This window comes from Pteropus alecto, unplaced genomic scaffold (genome assembly GCF_000325575.1).
Source record: "Pteropus alecto unplaced genomic scaffold, ASM32557v1 scaffold20, whole genome shotgun sequence".
Lineage (NCBI taxonomy): Eukaryota > Metazoa > Chordata > Mammalia > Chiroptera > Pteropodidae > Pteropus > Pteropus alecto.
The window spans coordinates 4,504,140-4,523,429 of NW_006436298.1; the positions used below are offsets into that span (position 1 = coordinate 4,504,140).

At 32.8% G+C, this 19,290-nt stretch overlaps 1 protein-coding gene across 5 annotated transcripts in view; it reads left to right on the plus strand.

Annotated features, from left to right (window-relative positions):
* The window catches only part of ERBIN (erbb2 interacting protein), a 93,584-nt gene that overhangs the window by 41,164 nt on the left and 33,130 nt on the right, over nt 1-19,290 (plus strand). For all 5 annotated transcript variants that reach the window (XM_025047671.1, XM_006913090.2, XM_006913091.2 and 2 more), the window contains exons 5-10: nt 9,508-9,586; nt 11,023-11,112; nt 12,879-12,935; nt 16,018-16,081; nt 18,071-18,145; nt 18,688-18,832. In XM_025047671.1, coding sequence (XP_024903439.1) covers nt 9,508-9,586; nt 11,023-11,112; nt 12,879-12,935; nt 16,018-16,081; nt 18,071-18,145; nt 18,688-18,832 — 510 coding nt within the window. The remainder of the gene's footprint in view (nt 1-9,507; nt 9,587-11,022; nt 11,113-12,878; nt 12,936-16,017; nt 16,082-18,070; nt 18,146-18,687; nt 18,833-19,290) is intronic.

Consider the following 19,290-nt stretch of genomic DNA (forward strand, 5'->3'; position numbering starts at 1 on the left):
ATGAATGGATAAAGGTGTTATAAATATAGACAATGGAATATTCACATTTAAAAAAAAAAAATGAAATCTTGCCATTTCAACAACATAGATGGACCTGGAGGGTATTGTGTTAAGTGAAATAAGTCAGAGGAAGATAAATATATGATTTCACTTATATGCAGAGTCTTAAAAGAAATGAATAAACAAAACAGAAACAGACATATACAGAGAACAAACTGATGATTGCCACATGGGAAAGGGTAGGAGGATTGGAATTTAAAAGAAGAAGAGGGCCCAGAGGAGCCTGACTAAAGTTTGGTCAAGGAGAGATCCTTTGTCACCATTTACCTTGGGCAGAGTGGCACTAGATGATTCTGGAGAAATAAGATAAACAGGAAAAAAATAAAATGCAGACTATAATAAAATATAAAATAAAAATATTAAAAAAAAATAAAGTTAGTTATTTCTACTCAAATTGCATTTATTCCTGGTAAAACAGAATTAGCTTCTTAGGATAGCCCTAAAAGCTAAAGGGAATTGAAATACTATATACTTGTAATGAACAATGGAAGAATACCAAAATGTGGACTCACATTTTAATTTTTATCCAAACAGCATTCACTGAATACTTCTGTATGTCTATTCCATGTATTTAAGTGAATGATTATCAGGCACTGTTAGCATTCAGTATATACAAATTAATAAAATATAGTCCCTACCTAGCTTGCAAGAAAATGCCAGTCTAATAGTGGAGCCCAATAGAAATCATTAGCTCTGCAGCATAAGTTGATAAGTGAAACAAGGGAATTAGAGTAATATATAGGAAGTGGTAACAGAGCATCCTAAACCTAGGAATGTCAAGAAAGATCTCGATGTATAAGGAGGAATTATTGGATCAGTATGTTGTTCTGGTGTACTAATGTTTCCCTGGCTTCTAGAATACTGGCACATAGTAGGTGGTCAGGAAATAATTGCAAAATGAAAATATGCAAAGGTCAAGGAAGGCACTACATAAAATTAGTGACAGATGGAATAGTATAGCCTAATATTAACAATAAACCACCACATATCAAATGCTACTGTATCCCAAGTATTTAAAAAAGAAAGACTAATAACCATAAGTAATATTTATCAGCTATTGGAATTAGTAAAATTTTTAGTATTCAGATGATTACTGCTTTAGAAGTGGATGAGAGTTTCATGTAATGTTCTGAAAAAATGAAATTACCCCTAAGTTTTTCTCTATTGTCACATCTAATTATGTTAAATCTTGAATAAGATGATGTAATCTTGTATCTAGTGTTTTCCCCTTTTAGTTTTTTTTAAAATTTATTTTAATTGGTTTCAAGTATACAGTACGTTGGTTAGACATCTATATAGTTTGTAAAACGATCCCCCCAATTGCTCCCTCCTTCCTCTGACCCTCCATCTAGCCAACATATTAATGCTAATTGCATTCCCTCTGCCATGCTCCCCATCCCCTTGACTATCCATCAGCTACTAATTTTTACTTCTTTAACCCTTCACCCCATTCTCCCAGCCCCCCAAACTCCCTCCTCTCTGTCACCAAATTGTTCATTACATTTGTGAGTCTGTTTTTGATTAGTTTGTTCTTTTTGTTCCTTAGATTCCACATATAAGTGAAATCATACAGTGTTTATCTTTCTCTGTCTGACTTTACACCTTCTAGGTCCAACAAAGCAGTATCTTTTTCTATCCCCTTCCTTTTAATCTGTGTGTGTTTTTTAATCTGAAGTGAGTCTCTTATAGACAGCATGTAGGGGTCTTCTTTTCCTTTCCATTCATCCATTCTATCTTGTAGTAGGAGCAACTTAATTCTTTTCTATTTGAGGTACTTATTGATAGGAATGTAGTTGCCATTCTTTATTCCTGTTTTTTGATACATGTTATTTTTATTTATTTATTTTTAAGAAGTCCCTCCAACATTTCCTGTAATACTGGCTTGGTGGTGATAAATTCCTTTAGCTTCTTTTTGTTTGGGAAGCTCTTTATCTGTCCTTCAACTCTAAATGATAGCTTTGCTGGATAAATTATTCTTAGTTGTAGCTCTTGGGTCTTCATCCTGTAGAATATTTTTTGCCAAGCTCATCTGTCTTGCATAGTTTCTTCTGAGAAATCAGCTGCCAGTCTTATGGGTGTTCCCTTGTAGGTAATTATTTGTTTTTCTCTTGCTACTTTTAATATTGTTTCTTTGTATTTAACCTTTGGCATTTTGATTATGATGTGTCTTGGTGTGAGCCTCTTTGGATCCCTGGTTTTGGGGATTCTCTGAGCTTCCTGGAATTTTATGTCAATTTCCTTCACCAGGTTAGGGAAGTTTTCCATCATTATTTCTTCAAACAGCTGTTCATCATCCTGATTTTCTTCAAGAAATCCATCTGATTGGTATGCCAATCAGACGGATATTTGGACTCTTAATAGTGTCCCATATGTTCCTTAAATTATTTTTCTAGTCTTGGCATCTTATCTCTTGCCATTCTGATTACTTGTCTTTGGCTTTCTCGTCCTCTAGATAGGGCATTTGATCCTTTTCTTTATTTACTTTGTTTATTCCTTTTTTTATTCCATTTAATATACTTCTCATCTCAGATGCGTTCTTCATTTCAGACTGGTTCCCTTTTATAGTTTCCATTTTCATTTTTATGTTTTTTTCTCTTTATTGAAATTCTCACTGAATTCATCTACAGTTCACATAAGTTCCTTGAGCATCTTTATAACCAGTGTTTTGAACTCTGCATCTGTTAGATTGCTTGACTGCATTATATCTGGATCTCTGTTCTGTTTTGTCATATGGTTTCTGCTTCTTTGTCCTCCCATTTTGGCTGCCTTTCTGGGTCTATTGGCACAGTCTTGAGAGGGGTTCAGCTGCAGGCCAAATTTAGCCCAAGCCTTTACCCCTCCGGTTAAGATTCAGCAAGCAATCCACAGATGCTGTGCTTATAGTTGCCTCAAAAGGCCACACCACAAACTGAGGCCTGCTGGCTCCAGTGTGAGTCTAGGCGCTGCTCAGCAAGTAGCACCTGACTCACTGAGGATATGCCTAGATATGGCTTAGTTGGGGCTGGGAGCTGGGGGTGGCGGGGTTTCAGGGAATCCTCTGAGCAGAGTGACCTCTGTTATCCAGTCTGATGACGTCACAGTGGCGCTGTATCCAGTGCGCTAGAAAGGGGGAGGGCACAACAGGGAACGATGGATACCACCAGCACTTTCTGTACAGACGAGTCTCGCCTAGGCCCTCCAACAATGTCCCTGTAAGTCCCTGGTGCCCCCTGTGCGCAGCCAAATCGGCACTGGTGCTTAAAGCAAGCAGATGCAGCCCCTTTAAGAGGCTTCTGTCGCTGCCGCAGCCTCGGTCTCACTCAACCGCTCGAGACCTGGCAGCCCCGCGTCCTCGCCCCATCTCACCTTCTGCTGTTGAGCGTGATTTCTTGGATTTCTCCCTAGTTGTATGGCTTGTTCCTCTAGATCCCAGGCGATTTTTCCTTGTTGTTGCTCCTTTGATTTGGTCAACCGAGGGATGAACAGAGCCTCTATCATCTACACCTATTTTTCCCCCTCCTAGGTGTTTTTAATATGCCAGATATATTTTCATGTGTATTAGCTTTTTGCCTAGGCAGGAAACATTGTGGCATACTTTGTGTTTTCAGCAAGCTGTATTTATTTAAAAGCATTTGTTTTAAAATTCTTGCTTTTAGATTTTCTTAGTTTCTCATCTTTTACATAGTTCTTCCAGTGTTTTTCAACTGGCCTGGTAATATGGTTTAGTGATTAAAACACTTTTTTAGGACTAAGAATTGGACTCTAATCATTGCTTCTCTGTTTATTGTTTGTTGTATTGAGAAATTAATCCCCAGTTAGTCTTTATATAATAATACCAATATTACTACTTCCCTGCCGTGTCTCATGAGACTGCTAACCACATTTTGGATCAGTCTGTGTATAGGAAGTATATAAATTTAAGGTATTACAATTTGTCTTTATTTCATAAAGAATTCACTTTTTTATCATTTACAATCTGTGATAAAACTGGAGTGTTAATTTACGAGTCTTAATATGTGTTTAAAGTTTTGGTTTATTGTTAGCTTTTTAAAGAAATAAAAAGTTCATCATGCTGCTATTTCAAGCCATTGCTAATAGCAACTGGTGTTAAAGGAATATCGTGTTATGTTCACATGGCCTTTTCTTCTTGAGAAGACTATAGGGATGGAGATTAAAACATTCTGCCGAAGTAGTTGATAGGGAAAGCTGGTGGGGAGGGATGATAAAAGAAATGAAGACTGTATAGTTATTAATTTTCCTGTGTGAGCACACTGAATAGAAAGCCAGGAATTATAAGGCAGAGAAACCAAAAAAAGTAGCTCAGATCTTTCTGTCTGATACAAGAATGATAGAGAGGTTAAATAAAGCCTTTCTTTTTGAATCAAAAAGCCCAGGAAGAATGAATTGAAAGTTTGTAGTCAAAGCAGAAAGCAGTTCATTGAACCAGAGAAAATCTGATGATTGGGGACAACTGCTCAAAAAAGTTAAATTGGTTACAAGGGAAATTACAGATTTCTTGTTAAGTCATGTGTTTCTTTGTGTTTTAAAATTTCTGAAATTGTTCTCATGAAAAAGATGGAAGGGAGAGTGGAGAAGGCCACCCTCAGGGCCTGAGGGAATATAGTAGGAAAAGACACAAAGTCCCACTAGATGAAAGTCTTCAGGGAAGCAAAGTCTGTAACCTACAGAGGATCCGGTGAAAACCCATTTTGGTTGGAGGAAGTTAAATATTTTCTCTACTCTTGGGCTTCAAAAAGAAACCATCCTAGACTTAGGCTATTAAAGGTAGACAGAATCACTGAAAAAGTCCCATCCTCGATACCTAGGGATATAAGCTGGCCTAAAATAGGCTAAATTGTGCAAAAGAAAATATACCCCACTCTTTAACAGACTAATAGACATTTTACATAATAGTGATACATATTAAGTAATCAGTAATAGAGGTCTACCACTGGAGAATGGATAAGAACTTGAAGAGATCTCTGAGGCACAAGCTTAGAGGAAACACCTCAAGTTGAAGGTGAAACAAAAACTTTGAGAAAATCTAACAATTTAGTCTTACACTCAACATAAGGTTATGCTGTCATTAAAAAAATACAGCCAATTTAGCAAAGAGCTGTTATTTTATTGTACTAAGAGTTATAGCTTCAATAGAATTCTCACTTGAGACAAATTATCAGTTGAAGGGATTGAGAACAATTTAATTCCTGAAGGACAAGATTTAGTAACTTTAAATATTTTGTATGTAAATGAATGAGAGAAAAGAGAAAGAAAATTAGTGTAGAGATATAGATGTTCTTAGCAGTAGGTAAGTCAAATTTAGCAAATGTTTGTTGAGCAAAGGTACAATTTACTAGTTGTATGTGCTTGACTAGAGAATTGAGTCAGTCTGTTAGCAGTAATCTAAGAAGCACACAGCTACTATGAAGTAATTAATTCATTGTATAAATGCCCTAAAATGTGTAATTGAAGTGTTAAATGTCCAGGTAAAGGAGTGCTTTGTAAATCAATGATTCTAATTTGGGGACTTGTAATAGGGGTGCCAAGTTTTTATTTTTACCATTAAAAAATTCCTCTGTTCCACATACCTCTAAAAGCAATCTCTCTCACATCCCTATTACCATCATTTTATTTGAAACTGACTTTTCATTCAAAGGAAAAAGAATGAATGCTATAAATTCACTAAATTTTAAAATTTAGATGAAGTAAAAAATAAATTTCCAAAATCAGTAAGAAGTAGAAAACTGAAAAGACCAATGAATACAATATTAAATCTAATTAGTAGTCAAAAACCTACCAGGCATACTTTTTAGGGACAAGTTTTACTAAACCTTCATGGACTGGAGTAATCCCTCATTTATAAAAACTGTTCTAGAGATTATAGAAAGGGGGAAAGTATGCAACTCAGTTTATAAGGAAGATAAACTTCAATAATAAAACTAGATAAAAACTTTAAATCGAAGTTCTGGGAACGCTCTGCTGGGATGACAGGAATGACTCTGCTGGAGATCTCATCCTCCATCAGGCTAGCCCAGGCATAGTAGGCATGTTCGCACAAGACAGTAAGAGGAACCTGAGAGCTAGTGGAAATTAGCCAGGGCATTTTTGAACACTTGATTTCATCAACTCTGCTGTTTCATTGGGCAAAGCAGAACAGATGGCTGAGTCCAGAATCAGGATTAGGGAGATTGTACTTCACATTTTGATGGGAATAGCTGGAACATCACACTGCAGAAAGCTGTATAGGAAGTGAGGCCATTAATAGAATCAGTCTGTCCCACATACTTAGAAAAGAATTTAACAGAAACTGTTCAGTATGAACCAAATGGAAGAAAAGCATGAAACTATGGAATAGATCAGTAGAAGAGTAACAGAAGAGAGTGTCCAGAAATATAACGTGAGAATTTGGAATTTGTAGAGATACCTCTGCAAATCAATGGGTTAAAGAAAATGAAGAGTTAATTAGTGTTAGCACAATGTTTTTATATGAGATATAGTAAAAATACAGGGTTACTTTACAGTATATACTAAAATTGCAAATGGATCAAGGACAGTAATTTGAAAAAATTACAATTATTAGAAAATACAGTAGAATATTTTTATGACTGGGGTAGAAAAGATTTAACATATAAAAAGCACAACAATAAACAATTTCTACATGACAAAATATTTAAATAATAATAAATGACAGGCTGTGAGAAAACATTTGATAAACTGATATTTCTAAAGAATGCTTATAAGTAATTGTAGTAAATTGGAAATTGCAGTAAACAGTGAATACAAAGGAAAAATAAAAATTATTAGTAAATATATGAAAATATATTCCATATCACTAGAAAATATCAGAAAAATATCTGATTTTATATTTCTATTCCTGGTGAAGTTCAGCCCCTTTAATTAGCGAAAAGTAAAGACATCGGATGTCAACAATATGTATACACAGGTTTTGTAGTATGAAAATTGGTATTGCTACCCTGGAAAGGAATTTGGAGATATCTGGTGACATTGATAACTGTGGGCCATGTCCTAGTCCATTAGCGAACAAAAGAGGTAAAGGTTCTCCCCTCAAAGAGCTTGTATTCTTACTGGTGACTGGTAAACAACCTTCTAAAGATAGGTAAAAATACTAATGTATATTAGTAATTGATATTGTCTCATGTATCACTGGGTTTTGTTCACATTTTAAAATTCTGTTTTCCCCCTATGCTTCAGATTGGCTAGTTCCTGTTGCCATGTCTTCTGGCTAGCTGAACTTTTTTCCTACAGTATCTAATCTTATTTTAATCCTGTCCCACGCATTTTTCATTTGGATATTGTATTTTTCATTTGTAAAGTTTCCCTTTATTTTTTACATTTAACCTTTTCCTCCCGATCATGTTCATTTTGTTCCATTTAAGAGCAATAGCTGTTTTAAAGTCCTTTTCTTTTAATAATGTTATCGCTATTATCTCTGACTGTGTTCATAGTGACTGAAAAGTGGTAATCTTTTATAGTGGAATATTTCAAGCATTTGTATAAGTAGAGAGAATAATATAATAAACCTGATATACCTATTAACCAGCTTCAACATTTACCCAATATGTTGTAGTTTCATCTATGCCTCCTACTTTGCCACCTCTGATTATTTTAAAGCAAATCACAGATAACCGTTCATACATGAGTATTTCAAGATGAAACTACTTTACTATTTTCACACTTAAGAAAAAATAACAGCTAACAACAATGTCTTAATATCATTTGTAACCGTCAGTGTTTATAGTTCCTGATTTGAAGATTTACGTGAATGCCACAAAATTTCAGCAAATGTAAAAGTTCCTAAAACTGAAATTTTTAAAAATGAATTATCTTGAAACTGTTAGAGAAATTGAATTTTTAATAACAATAAACCCTTAAGGAATCATTGAGACATACTTTTTAAATTTTTATTGAGATAATTATAGATTCATATGCAGTTATAAGAAAAGTTATAGCGTGGTCCTATGTACGGTCCTATGTACCTGTTACCTAGTTTCTTAATGGTAGCATTTTGCAATATTACAGAACAATATAGATACTGACATTGATACAGTCCCCCAGTCTTATTCAGATTTTCCCAGTTCACGTGTATGTGTAGTGGGAGGAGGAAGAAGAGGAAGAAGAGCAAGCGGAGGTTTAGATATTCACCACAGTCAGGTCTCCTGGGTCTCTTCTTATGTAGGTAGTTCTTCATTCTTCCTTCGTTTTTGTTTGTTTGTTTTGTTTTTTGTTTGTTTTTTACCTCGACGGTTTTGAAGATTACTGGACAGTTAGAATTTCTCGTGTTTGGGTTCATTTAATGATCACTTGTGATTAAATTAAGGTTCTGTGTTTTTGGCAAGAATAAAATATTGGATCCCTTCTCAGTGCATCTCAGGTTAGGTGTTACGTGATAATGATGTTGACTGGTGATGCTAACTTTAAAGCAATTTAAGGTTATAGTTCCTGTGAGAATTCTCTGTAAAGTTACCTTTTCCCTCTTAATAGTATCGTTTGGATGTGAAACTTTGAAACCATACTAATCTGTTTCTCAACATTTTTTTACCCACTAATTTTAGCATTCATTGATGAGTTTTGACTGAACAGTTATTGCTGCATTTGCCAGTTAGTGATTTTGCATTACTTACTTTTAATCACCTGAAATTCTATACTTGGCATTGTGGTGAACTTGCTTACTTAGAAATCTAAGTGAAATTGGAAGAGGCTTAAATGATCTTCTAGTGTCAACTCTTGAATAATCATAGGATGTTAGTGGAGGAATGCGTCTTAAAAACACAGAAGTTTCGGAATATATATAAAAAGTTATTAATTGGCATTTCTTTAGATTACAACAATGCTACTTAAAGTTGGTGTATAGATTGTTGCTTGTTGACAAATTACTGTTACTATATTTTCGTTGAGACAAGTTGTAGAAATAAAAATTAAGTGCTTAGAAATTTTGCTGTTATTTGACTTATCGCAACTTTTTTCTGATATTTAAAAAAATATTGGTCAGCAACTGCCTTCAGACATAGCCACTGGCATATGTGATGTAGATTTTTCACCTATCTTCAGCTTTGTCGTTATATATATATATTAGGGGCCAGCTCAATCTGGAGCCCAGAATTACAAAAGTATGCCTCTTTTTATGTGAGAGACAGACAGAATCCTATGTTTTGTGTCCTCAACATCATCACAGAAAGCACTAATTTTTAGAAAAGCTAAGAGAAGGAAAGGAGAGTAAAACTAATCAAGATAATTAGCACTTATAAAGAGGCCAGTGAACAAAAGATGCAAGGAAAAAATTGTGGAAGTAGTTCTGTTTGGTGTACATTAGTGGTGTCAGTTTATGTAGATCCTGCCTAGTTCGTAAATTTCCATTCTGCAAGGTATACAAGTATTAATATTGCTATTATTTTGTCCTCTGTAATAAATTCTTTACATTTGATCATTAATTATTTGTTCATTTTTTAGGAATACAAGAGTTTCCAGAAAATATAAAAAATTGTAAAGTTTTAACAATTGTGGAAGCCAGTGTAAACCCTATTTCCAAGTAAGTTGTTCTTTGTTGAATTATATTTCTTTTGTGAATAACTATGAAACTATGAATGGTAGTAGAATATTACAGCTATGAAATAGTAAAAGAATATTACTTTCTATATAAAATTTCAGTTTTAGATTTAAAAGCAATCTTTTAAATAATCTTTCTAACCCCATATTTTGCAGAAGTAAATTTGACATCCAGACAGATAATGCAAGTGTTTTGCTCCAGGTCTCACAGGTAGTTAATGTCAAAAATGATACTAAAATCCAGGTCTCCTCATTCATTGTTACTTGCACAAGAAAGTCTTCACTTGCAAATCAAATGTGTGACATGCTTAAACTTTTGAAAATATTGGAATAAAAGAAATAATATTTGAAATAAGAAACCGAAAGGTCAAGAAGGGAAAAACAATAAAGAAGGAAGAACTATGTAGTTGGATACACCATATACCAGAGGTGTATGGCTATAAACAGAACATTTTCCTGGTACCAAAGGTGTTAAACTTTGAGAAAGTGAAGCAGTGAAGCAAAAGATGAATAGAGTTAAACAACTTAGTATAGCTAAGTCGAAACCAGCTTTCACATATTATAATACTGTATTTAATGAGTTTTTCTAAACATAGCATTGCTTCACTTGCCATGGAAGACAGAGGAATGTGTCATAGGGGAGAAAGAAAGTCATTGATGTGCCTTACTACAGGAAAAGTTTGCACTTGATAAAATATGGGACAAACGTACTGATGTTGTTATATCTTCATCTGAAAATATTGCTATAGCATCAAGTTCTAGATCTGTAATTTGTTGCATAAGTCAGAGGGGAAAAAAAGTAAAGCCAATACTTATAGGTTTTTAGATGGCCTTAAAATGTCTTTCAATTTTTTATCTTATCCTCATTATAAAATTATACAGTCTTTATTTGATTATTTAGGGTCCAGATGTTGACATTGAAAATTATCTAAACCGATGTTTCTCAAATGGAGACTATTTTACCCTCAAAGTTTATTTGGTAAATAAATGCTGGAGACATTTTTGGTTTTTCACAGCCTGTGATGTAGGTGGTGCTACTCTACTTGCTTTTAGCACGTAGAGGCCAGAGTTGCTAAATGTCCAACAATGCAGAAGATACCCTCCTCATAACAAAGAATTATTCAGACCCCAAAGTAAATATTGTCAAGGTTTAGAATTTCTTTTCTAGTCCTTTGGATCAATGTTAGATAAGGCGAATTTCAGTAGTTCCTGAGGATGTCATAGTTATGTCTTCTAAATGCATTTCTGTGTATTATGGCTCATTGATACAAAAGGCAAATTTCAATTTGAGAATTACTTAGTAAAGAGGTGACTGTTATGTGTTAAGAATGTGTGTGTTGGTTAGACAAATTCTTAGATATTTTAATGAGACAAATTGTGTGTGTGAATTTAATTTAAATTTTGGTATATTTTATATAGGCTTCCCGATGGATTTTCTCAGCTGTTAAACCTAACCCAGTTATATCTGAATGACGCTTTTCTTGAGTTCTTGCCAGCTAATTTTGGCAGGTAAATTATAGCTTCTTCTAAAACCTTTTCTTGTTACCTACCTCTTTTAAAGTTTAAAAAACTGTAAGTTGCTTCAGTAATACTATTAATTACAGTTTCATAGGCTCTTCTTTTGTAATTATGTTTATAGTTCTTCAGAGCTTGTTATTTTGACTTTGAATTTATTTTTCCAAGTAAATAAGCAGTGAAAATTTAAAAGGAAAAAGTAATTTAAGTCTCGAATTGGTTTTTAAAGTATGCAAAAACTAGAGAGTTTAAATAGGGAGGGTAATTTCCGTATATTCGAAAAAAGTAATGCTTTAGTCAGCACATTTGAAAATTATCTAATTATTGGTGTATCTCTCTTCACTAAAATCAGAATTCTGAAGAAATGAAAATGCGTTTCTGGGGTCCACCTTATTGCTCTTCCCTCCCACCCCAACGCCTGCAAATCTGAACGAGAACAGTTCTTGTCATAGTCCCTGAGTAATGCTTTTAAATGAAAAGATGAATCAATAAATGAAGCAGTACTAGGTATCAAATTATTATTGTATTTAAATTAATTGCTAGAGGAAGTGCTATCTAACTACATGCTAATTTTATAGTCATCTTTTTGTCTAAAAATAAAGACAAATACCATATGGTCTCACTTACATGTGGAATCTTAAAACAAAACAAAACAAAAATCCCAAGCTCATAGATACAGAGAACAGATTGATTGGTGGTTGCCAGGGATATGTGTGAGGTGTGTGTGGAAGGTGAGGGTGGATTAAATGGATGAAGGTGGTAAAAAGGTACAAACTTCAGTTACAAAATAAGTAAGTCATGGTGACATAATGTACAGCATGGTGACTATAGTTAATAATGCTGTATTGTATATTTGAAATTATATCTTAAAAGTTATCAAAAAAATTTTTATTATGTATGGTGATGGATGTTAACTAGACTTATTCTGGTGGTCATTTCGCAGTATATACAAATATCAAATCATTATGTTGTACACCTGAATAATAATGTCAATTATGTTTCAATAAGAAAAAAGAATTCTGGGCATTTTTGCAGCCTAATGACTGTCTTATGGAAGCTACATTATCATACTTTATATATTTATATGCATGTAGTATATATATACATATACACATATATATGTATATACATATATAGAACTCATGTACTTGTCAGATTTCTCTTCTGTATCTGGCATTTGGACCACTTTTTATTTTTTATTGAAATATATTTGACACTTAACATTGTGTAAGTTAAAGGTAAACAGCATTGATTTGATACATTTATATATTGTAATATGATTGCTGTTGTAGCATTAGTTACCTTCGTACCATCTGCTCATTTTTCCTCTGAACTTACTGGAATGTGCATCACTGAAGTGCCAGAGGATTTTTCCTTTTCCGTGTGTCTCTTTGTGTTCCTTTATGTTTTCCTGTACAGTTGGATTATTATTCTTCAATCTATTAATGACTAATAATTTTGGGAGGTATTTTCGCAAAGAGGCATGAAGTGCTGTGGGTTTGAAATTTAGGGACAATCATTTTGTTCTTTGAATATGTCTGGAAGTGTTTACTCTGCCCCCACCCCAACTGATTCTGAGCAAAAATATTTTCTTCCTTTGTATTACTTTGTATTCCTGTATAATTTTAAATACAGTATTCCCACATTGTAATTACACAGTAAATATTGGTTGCTTTAAAATTTTAGAGTATGACGTTAACTTATTATTAAAATTCCTTGTCTTTGTCATAGATGCTTGATTTGTTTTCTTTGTTTTGCAGATTGATTAAACTCCAGATATTAGAACTTAGAGAAAACCAGTTGAAAATGTTGCCAAAGTAAGTAAAGGTGTTATCCTTTCTAAAATTTAGTTTATAATTTTTAATTCTTAAGTCATTAAAGAAATGTTAATTTTTATTTATTTGTTTGTTTGTTTGTTTATTTAACACCTGCAGCACCTGGTCTTCCTAGGTGGTCTCCCATCCAAGTACTAACCAGGCCTGACCCTGCTTAGCTTACGCGATCAGCAATGTTAACTTTTTAATATCAAAAATATGAATGCAAATTATTTTAAAAGACATTCATGGTGTTCGATATAAAAATCCATGTATCTGTGTTTGATGTTTAATAATAATTTCACAGCTCTTTGGAACTCAGACTTATGAGTTCCAAAGTCAAAATAATAAGTATATAAAGCCCATGAGTCCCAAATAAAGGTCTCAGTTCATTACTAGAGCTCTTACAGAGTACACATTAGAGAGATCCAAAGGGTCTTCATGTGCATTCTGTTAACTATAGTTCTAAGGGCTTGTCTGGTTTTGTCGTCTATGGTATATTAGAAATGGAGTGGAGGGCCCCCTGTTGGTAAGCTAGCAACCAGAGGAGATGGAAGTCCAAGATAAAACTAAAACAGATCTACAAACTCAAATTGCACTTTGTAGTTTGTGTCCATTTATTGAAAAAATGTCTTAAAACACCTTGAGTTCATTGCTACATTTTTTACAGTTGAGCATTGTCAGACTATAGTCTGTGGTTAAATTTGGCTCACCCACTGCCTATTTTTGTAAGTAAAGTTTCAGTAGCACCACATTTATTCATTTACATATTTTCTATGGCTGCTTTTACTCCACAGTGTTAGAGTAGAGTAGTTGTAACAGATTATATGCAAAGGCTAATATATTTACTCTCTGGCCCTATACTGAAAAGTGTGCTGACTCTGGTTGTAATTATCAAGTTATTTGTTACCTCTTCAGGGAAGCATCTCAGTTCCCTAGGAGTTAGTTGTTCTGTTTACTCAACTTCTATGGCATCTTATTTATATGTATTATGATATTTACCACATTAGTCTAATTTTTTTTATACATTTCACTCTCTTACCTGACCAACATATATACCATGTGCACATGCACTTGTATTCTCCCCTCCTCAGCGCTTGACTGTAAATCTTTAAGGGCAAAGAGGTATCTAGTTTTGATTTCTGAAAGACATTTTGTATTAGCTGAGTAATGGTTCAGTTAGGAATGATCAAAGTTTATAGTGATGGTTGTGAGTATTAGTTAAAATGGAATTATCCATATAAAATTCAAAAGGTTTAAATATTTTACAGATTTGATACTGGCAGTGATGACTCTTTAGCTCAAAACTTGACTTTTTTAAGAGATTTGAATAACCAAAATGTAAATTGTTTACTGAAATAGCCTACAATTAATATAGTCTATCTGATTTTATAAGTAATTTACTTATTGTAACTAATTATTTTAACTCTTTAATTTCAAATTTGCAAATATTCTTTCCTGCTTTTTAAAACTTAAGATTAAAAACTTCGAGACTTCACAAAGTATAAAGTCATGTGCATTCAGCTATGTGAGTGAACCTTTTTATGATCAAAGGTTAGAGCAGTGGGAAAGCTGTTTTTAGATATGTAAAGTGAAATTTAATGCCATCTTAATACTGGAGGGCACAGTATGAAGCACACAAAGGATGTGTATTTTTCCTCTGAGATAGGAGATGATAAAAATGAGTGAAATACAAAAGAATTTTAGAGGTAAACAAGAAGAAATTTGAAGGATATTGTTTCTACTATCTCCTTGAAGTAGAAAACTGGGTCTTAAATAAAAAGACTTGAAGATGAAAGGAAAATGAAAAAAATGAAATTTTGTGTCTTAAATTTGTGAGGCATATGAGTAGGATCAAAGTTGCCAGTATTAAGCTACAGTGAGTTGAGATGGAGATGCTTTTTTCAAACTCTACAAGATATTTCCTTTTTTATTGCATATATGTGTCATTCACATTTTCCTAAATCAGTTTTAAAATTTAACTTTCTAAGAGTGTTATTTGTAATTGAATTTTTCTGATACATTGTTTTTCTTTTTCGTACCCTCTTCTATAACTTACCCTTGTTGATACAGTGTTTAATCACTAGATATGAATTTTCTCTTTATCTTGTCATACGAATATTACATTAAGAAAAATAAGATTATGTTTTCTTCTTTCAGTCTTCTCCCCTCCTCACAGCCCTCTTTACTTTTCTGAAATGTCCACCTGATATAGCATAAACCTGGGAATTAAATATCATAGCATCTGATATTTCTTGAGAAAGATCTTGGAAACACCTTTTGTTTTGTTATAAAGCATACTAGAACTGACATGAGTTTTCTGGACAAAGAGATTTGAGTAAGGAAAGTGCAATTATAGTACCTCATAGTACCTGAGAACAGACACTCAATAAATCTAAGTTAAATCAGCTTTGAGAAAAATTGAAATTGGTGTGAGATGAATTAAATTGGCGTTGATAGAATGGTATATTTAAAATGAAAGGGTTGGGGAAAATTAGCTTCCTCTAATGTTAGGTCAGTAATATAGTGACATTACAATTATGATATGTGTTATATTTTTTTCACTGAAAAGCCAGAAAAACATTTTAAGTGAGTTTTTATTTTACTCACTACTTGTAATATGTTAAATTTCCAGAGATAGTGGAATATGCACATATATGTGCACAGACTTTATTTTTTGTACTGTATTTTCTCACTTTTCTGTGTTTAGATATGTTTAGATATACAAATACTTACCATTGTAGTACAGTTGCCTACAGTATTCAGTACAGTAACACGCTGTAGCCTAAGCTGTGCCATATAGCCGAAGTGTGTAGTAGGCTGAACCATCTAGGTGTTGGAAGTGCACTCTGTGATGTTCAAACAAGGAAATCACCTAACGATGCATTTCTTGGAACATGTCCCCATTGTTAAGCAAGGCATAACCGTATGATGGCTTCTTTTCGTAGAAATTTATTTTTATTTTGTCAACGTGAAAGCCAATACATTAGACATTACAGGAGAATGTTTTACACTGTTAATTTTGAAGCTTCCATGTAATTGATATTTTTGTCTACTTAATTCTTTATTAATCCATTGTGCACAGAACCATGAATAGACTGACCCAACTGGAAAGACTGGATTTGGGAAGTAATGAATTCACAGAAGTGGTAAGTTCTCACCAATCTCACTATCCAAGTCTTATATATCATCATGAACGAAATGTGAAAACTAATGTATTCTCTGCATTTTAAAGTATAGGTTGGGTAAAGAGATATACACATTTTTGAGAGACAAGATATAAAAGTTCTTAACAGAGCAATTTAACCAGATAGAAAGATCTGAGAGGAGTGAGGGTAAAATGTTAAATTAATGAGAAACCCATGGAAAAAAATAACTAAGTTCAAGAGGTCATAAGGAAAAATCAGACTAAAATCCATCAGAGAAGTACTACTTGTGAGTCAAAAATAACTCCTGGGGTTATTGCTTAGGAATTTATTCAATGATAAAATTCTTCTCTATAATTTTACTTAATAGCTAAAGGAAAAACACTGATTGAAACAACTCTTAAATTTTTTTTTGAGTTGGTAGTGAGACCTTTAGACTGTGTTTTTGCCTTGTGTATAACATATACTTTGATGCCGAATGAAAAAGAAAAAGTATGTAAGCAGTTTTTTGGCGTTAGTCATCATTCCAAGAGAACTCAGGAAATGAGCTAGATATATTTTTGAAGAAGAATTTATTAATCAGATATCATCATTAAAATTTTTACATTATGTTTACAAGTTTGTTTTTTTTAATTGTGGTAGATTCTAAACGATAGTCTTAAGAACAATTTTTCAGCACTATCGGCTGCATGATTGCCCTACGGATAATGTATTTTACATTTGCTCACTAAATAAATAGATAATCAGAGAGCTAGACGGGGAGAAAATAATTTAAATCATTTCTTCAATTAAATAAATAAATAAATAAATTGGTGATTAGCTTTTCCCTTGAAGTCAGCAGAGGAGCATGGTAGTTTTGGGTACCTCGTATTTTTTTTTTAAATACTCTCATATTCTTTATTATATTTTAATCGAAGATGGTTTTTGATGGCTTTTATTGTATGTTGTGGAAGGTTTTACTGCTTGTGAAAAAATACATATTCTGTGCTTTAATTTTCTAGCTATTCTACTTTATCAATATTTTATATGTATTAATCTATTTCCATATTAACTTTGAAAATTCTTAATCATTGTTAATTTTTATGACTCGGAGCAGCATTCAGAATCATTAGTTTTTGGACCATTTTGGTCTTTTAACATTATACATTTATAGAAAACTTACCACGAGAATTAAATCAGATAAAGCACAAAAGAAAATTTCTTTTAATCTAAGCTGCACCTATAAGTCTTACCTATATTTGTATGTTAACAGTAAATCCGAATGGTATTCCTTTTATGTATCACTCATGTTGTTATGGTGATTAGATATGTTGGTACTCTATGCCGTTACAGTGTCATTGATCGGACACAGGTTTATGGAGTAACAAAAATATTTTTGAAGGATACATTCAGAAGAGCCTTCAAGAGCAAATACCCAAGATCAAATTTTCCCTGAATATCAAGGTCCACTGCAACTCTTTAATATTGTGGTCTTCAGTACCACATTATAAATAATATTTTACCATGTAATTGCTGGGAGTTTAAAATAACAGAATTTGCTTACCATGTAATTATTGCTTGGTTTACTTTCCTTATTGTTTGTTACACATATAAGATGTATGTTGTCCAGTTTTTTCCTCCATCTTTTTTCTGAAAGTCTTCATCTTTTACAGATAATGGTTGACAGTATCTTTTTACTGTAATCTTGAAAGCAATAGTCCTTATTTTCATTTTTTTATTAATATAAATACTTGAGCTTATTATGGAACCAAAAGCTTAAATGCATTTTGTGCAATCTACTATTAGAGAATGTCTGTCTTTGAGTTCTCCTTTAATAATAGTGTTATAATAACTAAAAAGGTAGAAAGGCTTGAGTACTCACTCTGTTCCCCTCCGCTTTTTAAAAATTTTCAAACTAAAAGTTATCATTAGAAATTTCCAGGGAATTATTTGCCAAATAAAGACATTTAAGGAAATAGTTGGATTCTCACCTCTTCCTTTTTATCCAAACAGCCTGAAGTACTTGAGCAACTAAGTGGATTGAAAGAATTTTGGATGGATGGTAATAGACTGACTTTTATTCCAGGGGTATGTAAATCAAGTTTTTAATAGCTTTACTTATTGCTTTGTATTTTTTGCAGTTTTATGAATCGTACATTTTTGAATTACTTTTAATTAGTAAAAAGTTGGATATTTATTATTATTACCATTAGAAACAAGTTATATATATATTTACTGTCAACACATGCTTGATTAAAAATTTCCATTATTAACTTTTATAAAATGGTCTCTCTTTAATACATGGAGTATGTCTTTCTCAGTGGTTGCAGTTGACTTTATATCCTAATTTACTTTGTGTTAGAATCCCTGTATGTATTATCTCCCTAGCCGATGATGGATAGCTGAGTTCACCCAAAAAAGTATGTGTCCATTGCCACTGTGCTGAGCTAAAATTAGTAGGAGCTTTTAGCTTTATTACTGAATACATTACTAATGGCTTTTTAAAAGAATCTGAGTCTTTTTTCTCATATAAACATTTAATTATAAGTTAAAACTTGATATTAGATTATTGCCTAAACTTTTTACAAATTACTGCTGATAGTCATTAGATTTCCTTTTTTTATTTATAGTTTATCGGTAGTTTAAAACAGCTCACATATTTGGATGTTTCTAAAAATAATATTGAAATGGTTGAGGAAGGAATTTCGGCATGTGAAAACCTGCAGGACCTCCTATTATCAAGCAATTCACTTCAACAACTGCCTGAGACTATTGGTTTGTATTGCTTCCTAATTCATATAATTAATTTTTACTAATGTAAAATCTGAGAATTTTTTTGCTATTGCTTGATTTGTTATGAGAGTTTTACTGTACTGCTACAATCACAGATCTCATTTGATTTTTTTCTACTGTGATCAGTAATATAACTTATTCTTTTGTTGACATTACTGTATTTTTCTTTAAGGAAATGTCATTTTTATCACTGTAAAAAACTTTTTAATAAAAGAGAGGTAAATTAATCTAAACTTGGTTTAATTATTGAACCATAGCCCTTATCTGATAACTTTTTTCAGTCTTACTTCATTTTATACTCAAAGACAAGAAAACAGACCAGTTTTTGCAAATCCTGTGAGAGTCTGTATTTGTCTAGATGCTTGTCTGATGATCCATTAAGGGAATTGAATTTTTTTGATTAAAGAACCAAAAAACTTAAATTTTGGCATCTTCATGAT